The sequence below is a fragment of the Gouania willdenowi genome, chromosome 13, assembly GCF_900634775.1.
Source record: "Gouania willdenowi chromosome 13, fGouWil2.1, whole genome shotgun sequence".
NCBI classification, from domain to species: domain Eukaryota; kingdom Metazoa; phylum Chordata; class Actinopteri; order Blenniiformes; family Gobiesocidae; genus Gouania; species Gouania willdenowi.
The window spans coordinates 13,131,074-13,151,939 of NC_041056.1; the positions used below are offsets into that span (position 1 = coordinate 13,131,074).

Consider the following 20,866-nt stretch of genomic DNA (forward strand, 5'->3'; position numbering starts at 1 on the left):
GCCATGCTGACACAGTGATGACACAGGCACATTATGCTTATGTGGAAAAGGTCCAGCAACGTCATCTTTCATACAGACAGATTCCCAGTATATTGATATGTATTACGAGACACTTCCTAATAACAACCCCTTGCTGGAGGTAATAAACAATTAGAGCAGTAGCATCTCCAGGAATAAGGTGCATCTAATGCCTCCTTTGGTAAAAATGATTTCTCATTAGAGCTAATAAAGGATTCAGGCTGTGTGGTCAAATGACCCCTCACCTATTCTCCGGGGGTTATTTATCACGTTTTGGCCTTCACGACCTAAACTATAACCCCACTCTGAAAAAAGGCGCTATTACTATTTATATCAGGACCCACAGCAGCGCCGCTCCGTGGCTTTTCTGATGTCCCGGTGCGGAGCGGCAGGTGCAGAGAGGAGCCTGTCTCTTTAAAACACGGACCCTCACCGGACTGGGAGCCTCGAGACACTTTGATGCGGTGAGCGGACCGAGAACAGCTCGGCTCAGAATGTGGAACCGTTCTTCTTCACTCACACCTTTAAAGTGAGTGAGAGAGAACGAGGGCAGAGGAGAGGAGAGGGTGTGTTTTTATTTCATCGTTGGTTTGGCGGTGACCACAGAGCAATGAGTCGGGTTGTGTGTAGTGTGTGTGTGGCCATGCGGACACGGAGAAGAAGTGATGCTGCTGAGTTTGGGTGCTAGGTTCCTCCTCCTCCGGGGCTAAGCTGCTACTGCTACTGCTACTACTGCCACCATGGCTTTCTGGGAGTCACATCAAAGTTGTTCTGGATGATTTCGCTCACCTGAAACATTGAACTGACTCTCTGGGTCCAAACGGTCCGAGCTTCAAGTTCTGGAAGCTCTGCTTTCATTCATAACCTGGTGGAGACGCTGCAGGCTCTGGAGGACCTGAGAGTTTGGAGATGAACTTTGGACATTTACTCCTGCTGGCTTCCCCATTCTTCACCACCATCACTTCAGGTAAACACACGCTGCCCTATCATTTTTATTTATTTATTTATTTATTAAACGATGTTTTTTTCTTTTTTTCTGATTTATCTTTCTTTTTTCCCATATTTGCTGTTGTTGTTTTAACCTGCAAAGCAGACATGGGCAACTGGTAGCCCGGGGGCCACATGTGGCCCTCAGTCTAATTTTTGCAGGCCCCCCAAAGCAAATCCCCAAAAATTGTAATTCAAGAATCTACAAGCTACAAGACTTTTAAACTGCTATTAAACTAACAATAATCTATAACTTATTACAAACCCAGTGCAATAATTAATACTAATCCTGTGTCAGCACGTATCACTATTTTAAATGGTTGTTTATATCCTGTATTATTGTGTGTTTTTATGCTTTTATTTTTTTTAAAGCCTAATAGTCAAGCCTTGTGTGGAAAATGTTGGTCTGTATACATCTGTGCTGTGCATGTATGAATGACAAACTCTATCTATCTATCTATCGAAATAATATGCACAAAGTACACAAACGCACACAAAAAACCGACAAAAAATACACAAAATGACTCATAAAACACAAAATGACAACAAAGACAGACACAGCAACCACTTAAACAAACAAAATGACTACAAAAACATCAAATCATTACAGAATTGCTCCAAAGACACACAAAATTACACAAAAAGACAGGAACATACAGAAAGCAACCCCAAAAACACACAAATTGACAACAAAAATGCTGAAAATGACATAAAAATACACAAACAAATGACAAAAAATATTAGAAAATTACTCATAAAACACAAAATGACAACAAAGAGATGCAGCAACCACTGTACACCACACAATAGCTCCAAAGACACACAAACGGTAAACAAAATTACTCAAAAAGACAGGAAAATACAGAAAACATACAACAAAAATACAGAAAGCGACCCCAAAAACATACAAATTGACAACAAAAATTCAGAAAATGACATAAAAATACACAAAAATACAACAAAAAAACCCAAAAATAACTAAAACCACACATAATGGGTAAAAAAAAACCCCGTAATAAATCTCAGATTGGTCATTATTCTGAATGTTGATAATGTGGCCCTTGGATCAGATACAATCACATTTTTTGTGGCCCCCTTTGTGATAGTGTTTTTAAATAAAATGTATTATTATTATCATCATATTTTGGGTTGAGATGTTTTTTTTCCAGTATTTCCTCTCCTAAACCACCATCCCTAAATTGATTATAGTGAAAATGTCACCCTTGCATTAATTTTTTGGTTTTAAATGCCAAGAAGCTCCACTAGTTTTTCTCCCAGTGCATGTCCCCCCTGAGCAGCATTGAAGTGGACACACACACACACACACACACGCACACGCACACGCACACAGAGATGCCATTAGGCAGCAGCTGAGAGGTGAAAAAGTGAAACCATTAAAGCTCTCACTTCTCAGCTCAGCCTGAGCACAAAAATGAGGGTGTCCTGCTGATCCGTCAGCCACTCTAGAGATTTATGCATGATTTAAAAAAAAAAAAAAAAAAAACAGGCTTTTTTTTTTTTCTATCAGTGCATGTTTGATTACCTTGGACAAACAGATTACTGTATATGTTTAACTATTGCTATAATAGCAGCTTAGATTTGAATAAGTTAAGCCTCAAATGCAAACTGGACTCAAATAATTTGGAGAGTAGAGATGGTTTACTAAAAAATATGGAATGGGACTGTGTCCTATATACTGAATCTGCTTTTAAAATTTAATACAGATTAAATATTGCACTCTCTTTTACACCAAGGAGATGAGCTGAATGTCAGTGCTCTTGTTTTGATCTAAAATATATTATATTAAGTTACTTCTCTGTTCTTTTTCTTCTACTTCTGACATACTGCATTTTTATATATTTTTATTTCATAATTTTTTGTATGAACTTTGCGGGCTATATGAAAATATTTGCAGAACTATGTTTTAAGGTAAATGTAAGAAAAAACAAAACAAAACCGATCATTCACAGTCCCTATACCAGTCATTTTGAGCAGTTTTGCTGTTGTTTTGTGTGGTACAAGTCATTTCGTGTAGTTATGTTTAATTTTTTTTTAATGGGAGTCATTCGTGCATATTTTCAGTGTTGATTTGTGTATTTTTGGTGGTGTTTTGTGTATTTTTCAGATTGCAGTTGTCTTTTGTGTTTTTAGACTAAATTTGTGTATGTTTGTTGCCTTTTTGTGCATTTGTCTGTATTTTTGTATGCTGCTTTTGGAGTCATTTTGTGTATTTTTTTCTGCTGCTTTGTGTGTTTTTTTTTTTTTGAGTAATTTTTTTACGCATATTTTGAGGGCACTACACTACAAGACTGAGGATCACCAGTTTGGGCAGCAATAGTCATCACAAATCATCCACTTTGCTTCAAGATAAAATTTTATTCTGATTTTTAATTAACAAACCGCTTCATATTCAGAATTATTATTCAGTACATTAGTTTTGATTTTTTTCTCAACACATTTGTTGCACAGATGAAAGTTACATAATTGCCTAACCGAAAACTGAATCTGGCAGCTACACTTTTCTTTTGTGCTAGTCACTGACAGCTTGGCTGGCTGGCTTGTTTAGAACAGACTTTTCAGACCGCTGAGTACAGGGACTGTGAACCAAAGCATTAAAACTTAAGGCAATAAAAAGAAAAACAACGACTGTAATAAAGCCATAAAAACAGAGGTTCTCTGGGTTTATTGGCCCCTATACATCTAAGAGCTGTCTTGTGGTTTACGATGTTTCTTTTTGTAAATTAAAGATTTTCTAAAATAATATATATATCCAACTATTTCTTCAGCAGGAGTAGTAAACTGAAATACACAGGTAAGCCCTCAGAGACTCTGGGAAAAGCCTGGGATAGAGGCAAACCCACAATCCTTTAAATGAACATGACCACTGTCTGCTCTACTGAGCTTCCTCTGGAAGAATACAATACTCCGTTTAAAAGCATTAGGTTAGTGATTTTCACTTCTGCCTGATTACTAGAAGGCTTTGGTTTAAATTTGTGAGGTACCTGGAGACCTTTCTGTGTAAGGTTTGCAAGTTCTTCCTGTGATTGAGCCAATAATGTAAATCTTTAGGATCTGCTATTATAATTAGTTCAACTTAGTGTCTTTGTTTTGGATCAAGAATGTTCTGAAACATCCAGGGTTTAATGTTTTCTTTGCATTCATTAAGTTTCTATCGAGTTAGAAATATAGAGTTGTGTGTCATCTGTTTACATTATTCTTGCTTTGTTTCATTGTTTCACATAATTGTGGCTAGTGGGAACTTGTCATCTTAAAAAAAGAAAAAGGAAAATAAAGGGACCTATGACAGAGACTTGAGGAGCACCACAACTCACCTTTCCAGATTAAAGCAATAGGCAATTCCAGCAAAGTTTTGAGTTATTTATTATTGGGCACACATTATTTACTTCGTATTTGATAATTAATCCTAGGGATGTAACAATTCACTCAACTCCCGATACGATTCGATTCATGATACTGGGTTCACGATACGATTCTCTCATGATTTATTTTACAAAATGGGACTGTAGAAAAATGATGACTGAAAAATATTCCTTTATTTTTTGGGGGGAAAAAAACTATAAAAAACTATACTGTTTTCCTTTTATTTTTCATTGTCAAAAGAATCCCTTGATAAACTATTCAAAACAATGCAATTTAACTAAAAATAAATCTTGAATGAAATAAAAAAAAGGAATAATACAAATGAAGAAGAAGCCTATTAATTTAAATTCTGGTTCTATAGTAAACAATGCAAAACTGCATAATAGTTCCTTTTCTTTTTAAAAATGCAAATGAAAATGTATTTTGTGCCTTACCAATTGGACTTAAAAAAAATAAAAACAGTTATTTCACTGTATTTACGTCAGATATTTGTTTGGACCAGCAGAGGGCGCTGGTAACCCAGTGGTCGGTTGGCATGCAGATATCTTGCAGTGAAGAAAAGATGCTATGCTAGCAGGCAGAGTTAATAGAAAAACGTGACTTTTACAGATATTTACGTAATTTTACAGATATTTTTTCAGTGCTAAAGGGGTAAGGAATCATTTATGAACATGTTTAAAAGTAGAAGGCCGCCAGAAAGAAAGTAGTAGCAGATTCCGCCCGCTGCCAACACTTTTAAACAAGACAAGGATAAAAATATATCGCCCTCTGCTGTTTAAAAAAAGTACTGCGATTAAATTTTCAGAATATCGATTTTTAACTGCCTTACGATTAATCGTTACATCCCTAATTAATCCTTATACTTATTCGCGTGTTAATTTAATCATCTTGTTCATTATAATTACTTTTTACTTTTACTTTTTAATCATGTATGCAATAGTGTTTCTTTTAGCTTTTTCTTGTTGGAGACACTGTAACAAAAGTAATATCTCCATGGGATTGTAAGAATATTTCTTGATTCTGATTGTGATCAAGTTTTCACAGCGATGTCATGAGCCAGGCTTGCTGTGATTATAGTTTTTTCTTCTTCTAGTATTAGCCAGAGTTGGGTGACAGGTACAGGTCCGAAATTTAGTCTAGATTTCTCATTTGACTAAATTATCTTACATAAGCCATTTATACGCTTTCATTATTGCAAAGTGGCACCATCTCACATCCATGAAAGTATTTCTCAACACCCACAGCCTTTCAATTATTAATCGGGAATGAACTGAAGTAGTTGAAAATGAACTTCTGACTTCTATGTGAATTGCCCTGAAATGCTAAAGTGTAGGAAAAAAAAGGTATGCGTGGGATGTGTGTTGCCTGCTTTTGTAAGCCAGCGTTGCTCTTTATGTAAATCTTAGTCCCACGGTGAAAGTTATGTCTACGATTAGTAGAGGAAAGCTATGAGATAACCAAAAAGCATGTAACTCAACATAGCAGCTCAGCTCTTCCACATACATTGCACCTTCAGTTGTTGGACCTCAATACATACAACACAATACATTTTCAGTTATCTCTAATTATATTCAAACACAGCTGCTGTGGTTCCCGCTGTGGAACTAATCGATGCTAAACACTCCTGAGCTGGTGATGTGTGTCCACTTTGTCCCTGCAGTCATTAATTTGTGACAAACGTGGCTAACGGCTAACTAAAGCCTCCTACAGGCCGACACCATGAAAAGAGTGTGGATGATGAAACAATAGTGAGAGCTGGTTAACTTGTGTAATGTGCGACACAGCTTTGAGTCATGTTGCTAGATGATGACGATGATGATGATGATGTCCCACTTCTGGTACAGTGCCAGATGACATCATTTGGAGAATGACGAACCAGTTGTTAAAAAAAGGTAGTGTATTTCCAAACCTATGTGTACTGTTGGAGTTTGTTTCACTTCTTTGCAGCTTAACAATTAATAGGGCCCTATAAAATCTGTTCTATTTATTTTTCCCAAATTTCGTTTAATTTTTTCCCAAATTCCTTGTTTTCCACATACATTTTTTTTTTATTTCTTTTTTTTTTTTTTTTTTAGAAATATTAAAAAAAAAAATCTAAGTTTTTAACTCCTGTGAGGAAACAAAATAAATTCTAATAAATAAAAAAACCCATAACAAAAATGTATAACAAAAATAAAGTGAGATACAATTAAAAGGTATAGATATAAGTTGTACTGACGGATTATTCTCACTGTGCCTTCATTTAAAGATGTATATGAGAGCAGCATTAATGTCACCCAGTTTCCGCTCAGGGATCAATGGCTTACTGAGTCTGAGCAGGTTTGTTTCCCTTCTGATCAACTTAATTTAAACTAACTTAATTTAAATTATCATGATGACATCATTCCAGACCGTAATGAAAATAAATAGATGAAAGGATGCATCAGTTATTTCACCACTAGGGCCCAGAATATTTGACAGTATCAGAAGTTATCATTAATCTATGATGTTTAATCCCTGGCATCGATGGTCTCGTCCACAACAACACACAATTTTTCCAACGGATCTTCTGTAGCTCTGATGAGATGTTGTTCAAACGCTCTGAGCAGGTGAAGCTGATTAAAGCTGATCACGTTTTCACGGAGTGCCACTGCTCTTGATGAGAAACAGACGGAGCTTCACAGGCCCAGCAAAGTTAAGCGAGCACTGGTCGGCTCTGTATTTAGGAGTCAGTGATGGTTTGCGTAGTTTTTTTGGCAGTTTAGGCAGTGTTTTGGGTGGTTTAGGCGCTGTTTGAAGTTTAGGGCGGTGCATCTAATGAGCGGTCCTCAGAAACATTTCCCCATAAAACAATGTCCTTTGCCTCACGGTGATGGCGTTTTATGCCGATTCTGTCCATTTCAGCGTTCAACAGTGGATTCCGTTTTCATTGATCGATTCCGTCCGAGATTCCGTTAACGTGGATTTTATAGGGCCCTAAATTCGTGCAGAACTTCAGAAAGTCTATAAAGTTACAGCACAATTTTTCCCAAGGTCAAATTTTCTAGCAATATCACAGAAACTCTCTGAATATATCGCTGGGCAATATTTGGAGATTCAAGATATATTGAGTTTTCTATTTTGGCGATATAGAAAATTACAATATTGCCTAATTCTATATATTGTATATATATATATGTTTCATAGCTTATTTTGTATTAAAATTCTTGCTTTAATAGGTGCTGCTTTTGTTACTTCTCAGAACAGCATTAAAAGCACAGTTCAATGAATTTCTGAGTGCGTCCTCACCGCCGCACTACAGAAATCACTAACACAGCTTAAGGTGGCACATATTGTGCAGCTGTTTGTTAATAAATGTGCCTGTGTGGCATTTTGATTCAGCAAATTTAATTCTGAATTGTCTTTTTGGTCAGACTTTATTGGAATTATAATTTATATCATATTTTGCCATTTTGAGAAAAAAATATTGATATATGAGCTTGGTCCATCCATATCGACCAGCCCTCCTTGAATATATGTGTGTTTATATATATAAGTATGAGTGTGCATTAATGTGGTTTACCAATTCAATAATTGTCTATATCAGGGCTGTCAAAGATGTTTTAGTTCAGGGTCCAAATACAGACCAGTTTGATGTCATGTGGGCCACGGATCTTAGGTGGGAAAAAGCTATTTCAACATTACTATGCTTGAATTTGCCATCTACCCATATTAATGCAATATTGATACAATATCCAACAATAAGTGACAGCTATCTCTCTCTTCACAATCTTAACTTAAATTAATTGATTTTATGACCAATTTGTGCGTACATTTTAGGGGATTTTTGGTTTGATTTTTTTAGGAGAAAGTGCTGGACTTGAGAGTTCTTTCCATAATGCAGACATGTGATATAAACATGCGAGTCCCTGCAAATACGTTGGAGTTTCATTGAATTTGTTTTTTTTGGAGGGACTGAGATATCTACAAGTAAATTATTTGGTGATTTCCAAAGTTATTGATGTATTTTTTTTGTCATTTTTACTTTTGCCATTTTACTTTATACCCAATTGGATGTTCTAAAGGACCAGATTTAGCCTCCAGGCCTTGGGTTTGGCATATGCTTCTTAATATGCTAAAAAGCATTATTTACACTATAAAACACTTTTTTATGTTTTTTTATTTACACTATAAAACACTTTTCATGTTCAGTTTTGCACCATTTATTGAGCTGTGAGCTTGCTTTTGTCTCAATCTGAGGCCGTCAGAGGGCAAGATTTGTATTAACAGATAACATGATGGCAGTAGATGTCCAATCCTTGGTAGGATGCAGGTGATATTTGTAAAGATAATCATTGAAAGAAGCCCATTTTTATGCATTGCTGCAGCTTTAGACGTGGCCTCAATCAACGGAGCCTTCAAGACTTGATTGTAATCTCGCCCTCAGCTTTTACTCTTCATGTTAGACGAAGCAGAAACGTACGCGACGCTCCAAGCAAATATGTGGGCGCGTGTCAGAGTTTGCAATTAGGAAAAATGCAATAACTTGTCTATCAGAGCTGCATGTGGCACTAATAGGCTTTTATTTAACGGCATGCCGCTCATCCTCACTGGGTTTTTATCATTTTTGTGTGAAAGAGGAATTTTTCACAGATCAGAGGAAATCAACAAAATTACTATGCAAATATCACAGCACACACAATCGCACACCAAAACGTAGCCCTTTTTATTCCTTCAATTCATCTGAACTAAAATGTGTGTGCATTGAATGAAACTCACACATACATCACATTAAAAGATTTTGCTGATCAAATAAAAAATGAACAGCGATCACCAACTGTGGCAAATGTATGAAGGGAATTCATAATTGTCAAGGGGAATGAAGCTTTAAAGTGCACATTAGAGCTCATTTAATATCATCTTTAGTTTCTAATTTAACTGCAAACTAAGTTTATATGGCAGCTTTAAAGTGTCAAAGAACTTAGTATTATTCCTAATGAGCTCAAAAAAGGAAGAGTGGAAAGTAAAGTGACACATAAGACTGTTCAATTAAATTAACCAACAAAAAAAATACTGTTTTATTTTTGAAGGTTATGAAATGCGAGTCTGTTTATGTTTATGGAGCTCATCTTTCAAATGGTGAAAGGCAACTGTTGCTAATGCGAACAAAGTTAATGTCCTTTCATCACAAGGTTGGCGATTTACGACCTGACATTAGTTGTCCAAATTAGTCTTGTCACATGAGCGTCTTTGGGCAAGACACTGTCCAGTAAATTATAATGAAGCTTAAGAGCACAGTGCATGGTAGCTTTGGATTCATGGTACTGAACATGTAAGAGACCACATAAAAATGAAAAAGTACAATATAAATAAAGTCAATTTATGATTACTTTTGATTTACCCCATATTTATTGCTAAGGATGAGGGGTTGAAACAAACAAATATGCACAAAATTGATAAGAATTGTATAAAAATGTGAACAAAAGAAACAACAATAAACAATCATTTTATTTGTTGTCTTGACAACAATCACATCTGGAGCTCAAAACTATCCAAACTAATGAAGTTTCCTGATTAACACATTGGAGTTATTCCAGCAAAATTATTTTTGTTTTCTTTTTGAATAGTATGTTAAGGGTTTATTTATTCAGACAACTGTTACTTAGGAAATCCACTTTGATCTCTTGACATGTTTTGACCGTCAACTGCCAGTCTTGGTCATTGCTGATGGCTTTGATGTTTCCTTTGACGTTTTCTTGACTTTCGCATAGTAAATCCAGCAAGTTTATTTTTGCCTTTTTTTTTTAAGTTTTTTATTATTTTTTTATAAATGATGATGTGATGATGATGTAATGGTAATAAAGGGTTGCCAATAATTGTAGGTTTATTTAGCTCCCTCGTTTTGGAACATCCCTAATCCCTACAATAAATATCCATCAGAGTACACAGATCACCTTGTGTAAGTTGCTGCATTTCTCATTCACAAAGCTTCAGTTCATATTGGACGACAGCTCAAGGTTGACTGCCATGCCTGCTCTGGCTTATCGGGGCTCAATTTTGCCCGCTGCTGGAAGGTAATGTGTTTAAAAGAGTCTCTTTGACTCGTCCTCTGTGATGAGGCAGCGAGAAAATGAAGTCTGTCACATGATAACAAATTCTATTAAATCTTTGGTCTCACGAGTTGAATTTAACTTTTTTTTTTTTACTGTGCTTTGAATCCATTTGCAACGCACTGTAGAATCTGTACAAGACTTTCATGAATGCATGTGTTCAGAAATATTCTTGCCAATATTTTGTGCCGCCTGTGAATCAAAGCTGTGCATCTTACCGAAGCACCAGTGAATGAAAAGTCTTCTGAACCTCCACAACATAGTCATTGCCCACTTGTTCATTCCATGTAAATCTAAGTCATTTCACACCAGACTGCCCCATATTATTTTTTAACCCCCCACAAATCAACTCACTTTGTATGTCCATATGTACCCACGTTTTCTTTTTGAGCCTCTGTCAGCTCTGAATGTGGTGCATTCATGATCCATCAGAAAGAATAGCTTCAAAGGTGTTCGTTATTGCCCGTGACATTTATTTCTCCATGAGACAAACAGGGCTGACGGCGTTTCTGTTCACTGAATGTGCTTTCAGCTTGGGCACCTGCAATCAAGCTGTCATGATGCAAACATTACTGGGAAAATGTTATCTTCCCCAAAAAATATGTCGCGGTTGAGCTCAAAGTGGCGTGGACTGATTGCACAAGTTGTCACAGAGGCAGGTTGCTGGTTGCTAGGTCAATTACACCTACATATTGTGTCCATGGCATCAATCCATCAATCCATCAATCCATCCATCCATCCGACTTAGCCCCAGTCTTTTAATGGTTAATTAAACACACGATAGATTTACACCTCCATTAGGGTGGTTCTCAAAATCAATTTCACCAAATTTTGACACATCGCTTTTTGCCTCGTTCCAATTGACATTGTAAGCATCTGCACCAAAAATAGTCAATGGCTTCACATTTAGGGGTGGCACACTCTTTCGACTTTTTTATTTTTTATTTTCAGGAATAGTGTTTGAACTGTTCTGATGTTCTTACGCATTGAGTATAAATACAGGGAGAAACTACAGTATTAATCACCATGTGATTATTTTTTTATTTATTTATTTATTTATTTTTATTACCATGATATTGTGAACTACCCTAACCTCCCTCTCTCTTAATGGAGGAATAATTATTTACACAGACTTTTAATGTTACCCGCAACTTAATGGATTTAAAAATTGACTAGAAATGTCAAATACTCAAATATTGCAAAGTTTGGTCAACAAATACAAAATACTTGGAATCAATCCCCAGGCTTCGAGAAGAAAGGCTACTCTTGTAGTTTCTTGCAGCTCTAATTAGGAGTTGCAAAGCTTTTTTTTTTAATAAAAGAGGATATTATTTTGCATAAAGTTAAGTACTTTCTGGAGTTAAAAGCCCTCCCACAATTCTTTAGAATAAATCTTAGTGAGGTGCTCTGATATGCCAGTGAGTGTAAAGGCATGAAAACACAAACAAACAAGAAAACAAAGCCTGCATTGGACATAATCACACATTTATATCCTGATGAGTCAAACCAAACAAAGCTTGATTATTTGGTAGAAAAGCTGTAATCAAACACTGACACAAAACAACACTGCTCAAGAAAAAGAGATCTCATATATTCTTACACATTTTTGCTTGTTAGGTTGGCAGAAAAGAGTGTTGCTTTTAAAGAAAAACAGATATTTATGCATTTAATATGAGTTTGGCGCTTTAGTCATAAAATCATCAAGAATTATCAACAAACTACAGTTTTCTTTCACTCTTGGTTTCTAAGCTCAAAGTTGAGCTGCTTGGTTCCTAAACCTCAACACTCACGTTTTCACTCACAGTGCATCTGCTTTCAACAACAACAAAAACACTTAAAGGTTAAACTCAGCAGTGAAAAGCAGATCGATAGAGCCGGTGATGTTTTATAATAGAGTTGAGCATCTAATAAGTGAGTAAAGGAGGTGAAGCTCAGAAAGGTCATCGGAGAAGAAAAAAAAATACATTTATTATTATTTATTACAGTGTTTACTAAACCGTGAGATTTTGGCTGATGTGCGTCTAGGCTGTTTTATTAAAAATAATGCTTGAATTGTGGTCAGCATACCTGTCAAGTATCCCGTTTTGGCCGGGAAACTCCCGTATTTTACCTCTCTTTCCCGCCATCTTCCCGTATTAGTATTTTCCCGTAAATATCCTGTATTTTAATGTAATAATAATGAAAAGATGCCTTACTAAACTGAACGCCGTCACTAGCCTCGCGAGAACTGTCACCTGAAATTGCCTGAGTGACAGTTCTTGCGATATTAGTGCCGACAGCGGCAACAAACCCGGAAACAACTCAGATAAGAGATGATGAATGAAGACGTTCCGGCGAAAAAAACAAAGAACTTCTGTAAATACCTTTGAACTGGAACAGAGCGTTTACCTTCCTAAAGACCATCAGGATGGGACACAGTTACATGTTCTGTTAGATTAATAACTGAGATTTTAGCGTCTACCACGGGGGAAGGAATGACGTGAAGAAAAATCAGCCAATCACAAGCGCCACAAATATACACTGCTTTCAAAAAGTGTTAAAGGATGTAAAGCCTGTAATAAATGTGTCTAATAAGTCATTAGTGAATACCAGAGAACCACATGAGTGAGCATGAGAAATTTAAATAAAATATTTAATAAAATAAAATGTCCATGTCTAACTTAAAGACAAGCAACGTGAAATTAACAGTAAATATGCAACGTGTTGACTTGTATATAAACTTAATATATCCATTTATGTTTTAATTTAGGCTGTTTTATAATTTAGGAATTAGGGCTGGGTGATATATCGAGATTTAAGATGTATCGAGTTTTCTATTATATATAATAGCTGTTTTTGTATCAAAATACTAGTTTTAAGATTCACTGCTTTTACTTCTCAGAACAGAGTCCTAACTCAGAGCTTCCCCATAACAAGCCATATTACAGATTACATATCACTCACACATGCTGTCCCTTACAGGAGAAAAAACCAAAAGTGGCACAGATTGTGCAGCTGTTGGTTAGTAAATGAGCCTGTGTAGCATTTTGAATCAGCAAATTTAACCCAGAATTCTCTTTTTTCTCAGACTTCATTCAAAATAAAATTATCTAGATTTCTATCATATATCACCATTTTGAGAAAAAATATTGAGATATAAGTTTTGGTCCATATCGCCCAGCCCTAGTAGGAATGTTCACAGCATTTCAATGTTAATAAAGGTCGACCTACCAGATTTTATTCACATCATTGTATTTAGTAAGTGGTTGACCAGTGGCTATTTTAGATTTCTTGTACATCTATCTTAAAATATAAGGGATACTGGAGCTTGGTTGGGCGGGTGGGACGGCTCGTAGTGGGCGCCAAAAAATTTCCCTTATTTTCAAATCCAAAACTTGACAGGTATGTTGGTCAGGCTCCTGAAGCAGTTAAGACACACCCAGTCTACCACCTTCTCGGCCAGGAGCAAAATTTGATTGTAATAGCCGGTTTTCAACCGATGGAGGGCAGTCACTCTTACATTGTTTTAAAGCAAAATATGCAAATTGGAATACTTTGATCCTTGTTCAATTCTTGATATTTTAGTCAATCAGCAAGACTACATCATACAAAATACATTTCTTCTCAGCACAATAAAGTGGCTATGCTAGCTAGCTACTCAATACTCTCTACTATACTACTATACCTCTCTATTCACAATTCTCTCACTCACACCTACTTGCCACAGATTGCAAAGTCGACTGGTGCTAGTTTTTATAGGAGGGGCGGGGCCAACAGTGTTGCAAGATGCCATCGAAATGTCACAAACCACCTTCTCAGCCTGGGAAATGCAAAATTCGATTGCAATAGCAGGGTTTCAACTAGGGCAGTCACTCTTTAGCAAAAAAATATGCCAAATTGAAATACATCGACTAAAATGTCAAGAGTTGGACAAGGGTCAATCAACAACATGACTTCATACCCAAATACATTTGTATTCAGCAAAAAAAAATGGTTTTGGTGTTTAGTTACTCTTTAACATTGTGTGTAACATTCTGCATTCTTGTTCATTTGTTGCTTAGTTCACAATGTCCAAATCTGGTTGTTCTCTTTAAATTATTGTAATTGATGGACTTTGATACAGTTTTTTCTGCCTTTCCGTAATTTGGCTGGTTTGTGTCAGATTGTAAAAAAAATGTCTTGTTTAGTTTTTCTTTCTTATATCTTTTGAATTTTTTTGACAGGTAGATTTTCCTGCTATTCATTAGTCCTATGACCATATTTGGTGCTGCCAGTAGAGGTCTTTATCAGTGATGCCATCTAGTTTCTTTACTTTGGACTTCCTCGGTTTTATAATAATGAATGCTTTTTTAAACTGCCTTTTGTTGTGAGAGCATCAGCTTGGCTGTACCAGAGAGTTTGCACCTTCAAGTTTGACCTTTCTGTCAAAATCTAATCTGGATTTCGGAGAAAATTGACTCCTGGAAAAAGTAACAGGAAACTGTTGAAGGGCTCGTCAGAAATGTCAGCTCACATCCCACCATATTTATTTTTCTTATTTTGTGATAAAATCCATTTATCGCTGGAGAGGAAGCGAGTGATGTAACTGCATCACATGTACTGGGATTTTGTCTTAAAAACTTTGCTTTAACCCTGAAAGCTGAAGGCTGAGCTGCAGCCAAAGACCATCAAAATATTTCTCTCGTGGGAAAAAACACTGACATACAAGATGCAGATGTGGTGAGAAATAATCTGGCTGACGGCACATATTGGTATCTTAAAGGATTATTTCACAGGTTGAGCTTGATACGATTCATGCTTGTTTTTCTCTTTCCTATGTCTGACCAACAGAAGCCACAGAATGTTCTGCTGTTGCTTTTCTTTTTTTTTCTTCCTATATTTGTGTTTTAAGCCTGTGACCCCGAGGTGTGAGCTGGGAGTGAGTTTCCTGCTCTTTTGATGTTTACTTCAGGTTTGTGCTGTGATGACGACTCCTGACCGAGACAGATAAAATCCGTTCAACAAAAGGACATACAGTACATCTGCTTATAGCTGAAAAGTAAAGCCTCTGATTTCAGTGTAATGCAGTAGCAGCATGTGTGTCATTAGGTTGCTTCAAACTGCTCATCTGCAATGATAATGGAGGATTTTTATACAGTCTAGAATAGATTATGTGCCGAAAATAATGCCTCAGACTGAGCAGCACAGCGATCGGTGCATGGTGACCATTTCATTTTCTTTCTTTCTTTTTTTTTTTTTTAAAAAAAAGCAGAGACCATCTGCTCCTCGGATCTAAACTGAAAGTGGCAGCATTTTGAATAATTCATTTCTCTAACTGTAGCGTATTGTTGGAGACATTTGGTTGTGCTTTTAAAGCATCATCTCAGAGGTCTTGGAGCAGCGTGCCTTCGCTTCACAGCTAAACTAACTGAAATACGCCTCAGCCGGAGTGATAAGGAGTTATCTCGTCTACATCTATCTGCTTTTCTGTTCACGTTTCTATTTTCCCTAAATGCACCGCTGCTCGTTTTTCTCTTCTTTTCATGAACTATCATCTCTCCTTTTGCAACAATCCTGAGTGACATAGAGATTGACCATTACCACATCACATGGGTGGTTGCACCCTCGCTGGAGGTAGTGGGTGTGTTAGTTAAAGACTGTGCAGTCCTTACAGAATGTAATGCATGGTTTCTTTCTGCTACAAAGAGCTAATAGAAGTCATATTTATTCATTTTTTTTTAAACGCACTGGTTCCTTTGATAGGGAGCTATGGACTTCCGATATGATACCGATATTGCAGCCTTCCGTATTGGCCGATACCGATATTGATTCGATACGACCAGCACAGAGCATACATACTTTTATTACTTATTTTGTAGTGTGGAATGTTGGAAAAGGCTTGATCAAGTGATGTTACTCAAACAGAGAACAATAGTCAGCAACAGTAGGTTACTTTGTTGGAGTGTGAACCATAGTCATCTATGGATAGAAGTAGGGCTGGGCGATATGGCCTTTTATAAATACCGCGATATTTTTAGGCCATGTCACGATACACGATATATATCTCGATATTTTGCATTACCCTTGAATTAACACTTTGATGCACAAAATCACACCAGTATGATGATTCTATATGTCTACATTAAAACATTCTTGATCATACTGCATTAATATATGCCAATTTTAAACTTTCATGCAAAAAAGGGGATATCACAACTAAGTCAAAGTTGACATAACTGTATTTATTAAACAGTGAGTGGCTCAAACATAAAATTGTCAACAGAAAGTGCACGTTCTGTGCAAAATTGTCACAGAGACATTTCAAAACAAGACATTAGTGCAGGATGCAACTCACATGGCATTTCAAAACACAAAATTAAAGTGCACTTTTTGTACATAATGCCACTACAATATTTTAAAACAAATAGTGCCCTTTTGTGCATGTTGTCATTAAGATGACATTTCAAAAAAAAAAAAAAAAAAAAAAAAAAGTCCGCGAGTTTAACGGTATGTTCATTTTCAACACCGCACAGACTACAAGCTGCGATATATCGAGTATATTCGATATATCGCCCAGCCCTAGATAGAAGTGCTGTAGTGGAAAGTTTTATCGTAGAGCTTATATCTGTGATTTAAATGCAGTCCGATTAAATCCGATATTTGTTTTTTTGGCTGATATTGGACCGATTTTCGATGTCAATATCGGATCGTGACACCTCTAATAGCGAGACTAAAAGTTAATATTTGGACGAAATCCAATCAGAACTCATGTGATCATGTGTTCTTACGTATTGATCACATCTCTCTTCTTGCTTCTCTCGACGAGGTCAGTCGCATTCTCTGTTTCTCCCTCCCTTCCGTCTTATCTCTCTCCTAGCTGCTGCTTTGTCAGGTCTTGTGAAACTAACAAGAGCCTCTCTCTGCAACTCATCCAAAACCGGAATAATGGAACTAATTAGTTGGTCTCTCAGTGCTATCGATCAGATTTTTTCGACGCAAAGAACCAGGGGTGGTGACCCCGCATGTCCAAGCGGGACGTTTGCGGCTGGATACACACTTGACCCTTGGAACAAGTGGCGAGTTGTGTGTCTGTCCATCCTTTCCGTGGAAGACGTGGAGGACATCTACATGATTGGAATAATGATAGTAGGCATGCTGCTGATCGGAACTGGTGGCTTCCTAATCTATCGAAAAGTCCGTACTACGCTGGCGACTGTTTTGGAAAAGCTGCCAGTGATTTCTGAAGGATGTAGCAGGGCTCTGAACACTCAGACTCATGTGTTGATCGATATCAAAAGCTTTTGGATCGTCTACGCGTTATGGATAACAACTGGGAGAAGTTCGAGACCCGGCTTGGAAGTGGAAACTAGGCCATTCATTGGATTACAGCAGAGAGACCCAGGACAGAAGGCTATTGGAAATTAACATAGCCTGTATCAAATCACATTGCTTATCTCCCTTTCGGCTCCCCAGCTGCCAAGGCTAAAGCCAAGGTTGTCTCAACTCTTATCACCAGGAAGTTTCTGCAGACGGCGGCTCTTACCCCCCACTCCCTCCCCCCGCTCCTTCCCTACATTCCTCCTGGAACTGTTGATGCTGAACTTTTCCACACGTCATCTGGTCATCAGTAACGCAGCTACAGGTCTTCAACTTCAAATGCCTCGTCGGCCATCTTTCCCCACCTCCCCATCCACAGCTGCATGGAGGCGTGGTTGCAGCGCCGACTGGCAGCACGCCCATGTCCCCAAACGGCTGGACTCCTGTTGTTCTTCCCACCTGACCCCCTCCCCCAGCCAACCTCCCACCCAACCCTTCCTACATGCCTTGTCTCGAGTTGTTTGACTGTGTCATGCTTACATTTATGTTTGCAGAGGCGGTTTTTTTCCTGGTTTCACACTGTTTTCTCTGTTTAAGGAAATCAGTTTCAAACTGGCAGTTTTTTTTCCCCTCACCCCTCCTCTCCTCCTGTTATTGATCCCTTTTTCACCTAAATATGTGGGCGCCGCAAATGGCTGCTCCGGTGTGTTGATGTGTCTCCTCTCACTGCAACTACCTAGTCAAATTCCTCGTATTGTTCTAAACTGTACCTGGTCAATAAAGCTGATTCTGATTCTGATTCTGATTCTGATCAAATCTGTCTGTGTATTTACAAACGTTAATACCATCTAGGGCTGGGCAATATATCGAAATTCAAAATATATGAGATTTCTATTTTGGCGAAATCGAAAATTACAATAATATATTTCTCTTTTACGTATATCTTATTTTGTATTAAAATGCTGGTGTCAGGAGTCGTTTCTTTCTCTACTTCTCAGAACATAAAGCACAGTTAGATGATCACTGAGTGCATCTTAACCCACACCTTTATCTAAACAAGCCACACTACAGAACTCACATGTGCTGTCCCTTAGAGGAGAAACAAACTAAAGTGGATTATATTGATCAGCTGTTTGTTAATAAATGTGTCAGTGTGGCATTTTGTATCAGCAAATTTAATCCAGAATTGTCTTTTCTGGAAAGACTATATTGAGTTAAAAATAACCAGATTTATATCGTATATAGACATTTTGAGAGAAAATATTGAGATATGAGTTTTGGTCCATATCCAATCTCTAATACCATCCCATATCAGGTTCATGAACTAGTAATGGCATCTTTAAAAAATGCATAAACTCAAGATTATTGTGTATATTATAGTCAACTATATCTGTAACTAAATCTTTATGTTATCTAGTTAGCCAAAACAGGACAATAACTGAAATAGTCCAGATGACTAAATTTTGCCTAAATCAAGTTACATTTTAATCAGTCAATCAAGCTTTATTTATAAAAGTGCTTTTCATCCAAATTAAGATATTAGCTCAAAATGCTTTCCATAAAATGGGAGAGATTACAGATCACTGACAAAGAGCTAACACCTGTCTTTCCTCTCTTGCCTAAAGGTTCCAGGACTCGCTTTGAAGACAGCGCACCCCGGATTTTGGAGGACCCCTCGGATTTAATCGTCTCTAAGGGGGAACCTGCCACCCTCAACTGCAAGGCAGAGGGCAGACCCACTCCCAGTATTGAGTGGTTCAAAGATGGCGAGCGGGTGGAAACTGACAAAGATGACCCTCGCTCACACCGCATGCTGCTGCCCAGCGGCTCCCTCTTTTTCCTACGCATCGTTCACGGGAGGCGGAGCAAACCAGACGAGGGCATCTACACCTGCGTGGCCCGCAACTACCTGGGGGAGGCCATCAGTCGCAATGCTTCGCTAGAAGTTGCTAGTAAGGCCCTTTATTTTTGTCTATTGTCCTAAGAGTGTCTGTATGTTGTGTTGCAATGGATCTTGTTAATTGTTGGGCTTCAGACTTTTTTGTATTATGGAGGAGAACTGGAAATGTGGAGTCAATAATATATAATACATATATGTATTTTTTATTTTCAAATATTTGATTTTTCAATTATTTCGAACATGTACACAGAATATCATAAGAAACAAAGAAAGATTCTCAACACAATTTTGCAATTAACATTTCCGAAAAGGAGTGGGAAGAAGTAGTATATACTTATTTAATCCCACCCATCTATAACTCCCTTTTTTTTTTTAATTAACGAGCTTCTCATTATAATAACCTTACAAAATCTTACAAATGATTTAAAAAAAAAACACAAATTCACAGTCAAAATATACCAAAATACAATTTTACAAATATAGCAATCAAACAAACAGCACCATAAATAAACAATTATAAATGCACTACTAAGGATTGTCCACACTACATCTTTTGAAAATAATTTCTTTATATCTTTTTTTGTACTTACACAAAAAACTACATCTCTGTCAACGGAATATGAGGCTATTTTTAATTGGCGATGCAGTTTTTATTTATTTTTTAAATTGAAAATAGGTTTCTTAGCCTAAAAAGGGTTGTATTGATCTCTACCCCATACTTTCATTAATATAAACATTATACTTCTACACTTATAAACAGCAATTTGATTTAACTTGTTTATCACCCTGCCATCGTGGCTGATATATTTTAAGTATACATAGGATATAACAATTCTGTAGAATAAAATATCCTGGGTTTCTGTCATGTTTCTACACTTTCGGTTCATCAAAACATAATATCTTTACAGTGCAGATATTTTCCCTACAGCAATAACCACCAACAATTTTATATGTGCCAACAGAAGTGTCTTATATTTTTCCCTTGTGTCGGGGCGTAACAAATCGCTCTTTATAGCCGTGCACAACATTTCATCTACATTATATGATAATTGAAATCACTGTTGAAATTGACAGAAATTGATTGACATTGTTATTTCTTAACACATGTGCTAGAGCACAATCATACCCCTCTTTGTAAGTGTGTTGTAGAAGTAGAAGTTTGCACAGCCATAAGCTGATGTAGAGGACAGACGTGTAATAAATCAGTAGATTGTAAAGGCAACCCTGCTATTTGTGT

The 20,866-nt window shown here is 37.1% G+C and overlaps 1 protein-coding gene across 2 annotated transcripts in view; it reads left to right on the top strand.

Moving 5' to 3' along the window:
* The first annotated feature begins 474 nt into the window (after positions 1–474).
* The window catches only part of LOC114474663 (roundabout homolog 2), a 100,581-nt gene continuing 80,189 nt past the window's right edge, over positions 475–20,866 (top strand). For both annotated transcript variants that reach the window (XM_028465094.1, XM_028465095.1), the window contains exons 1-2: positions 475–985; positions 19,355–19,681. In XM_028465094.1, the coding sequence (XP_028320895.1) occupies positions 928–985; positions 19,355–19,681 (385 nt within the window). In that variant the 5' untranslated portion in view covers positions 475–927. The remainder of the gene's footprint in view (positions 986–19,354; positions 19,682–20,866) is intronic.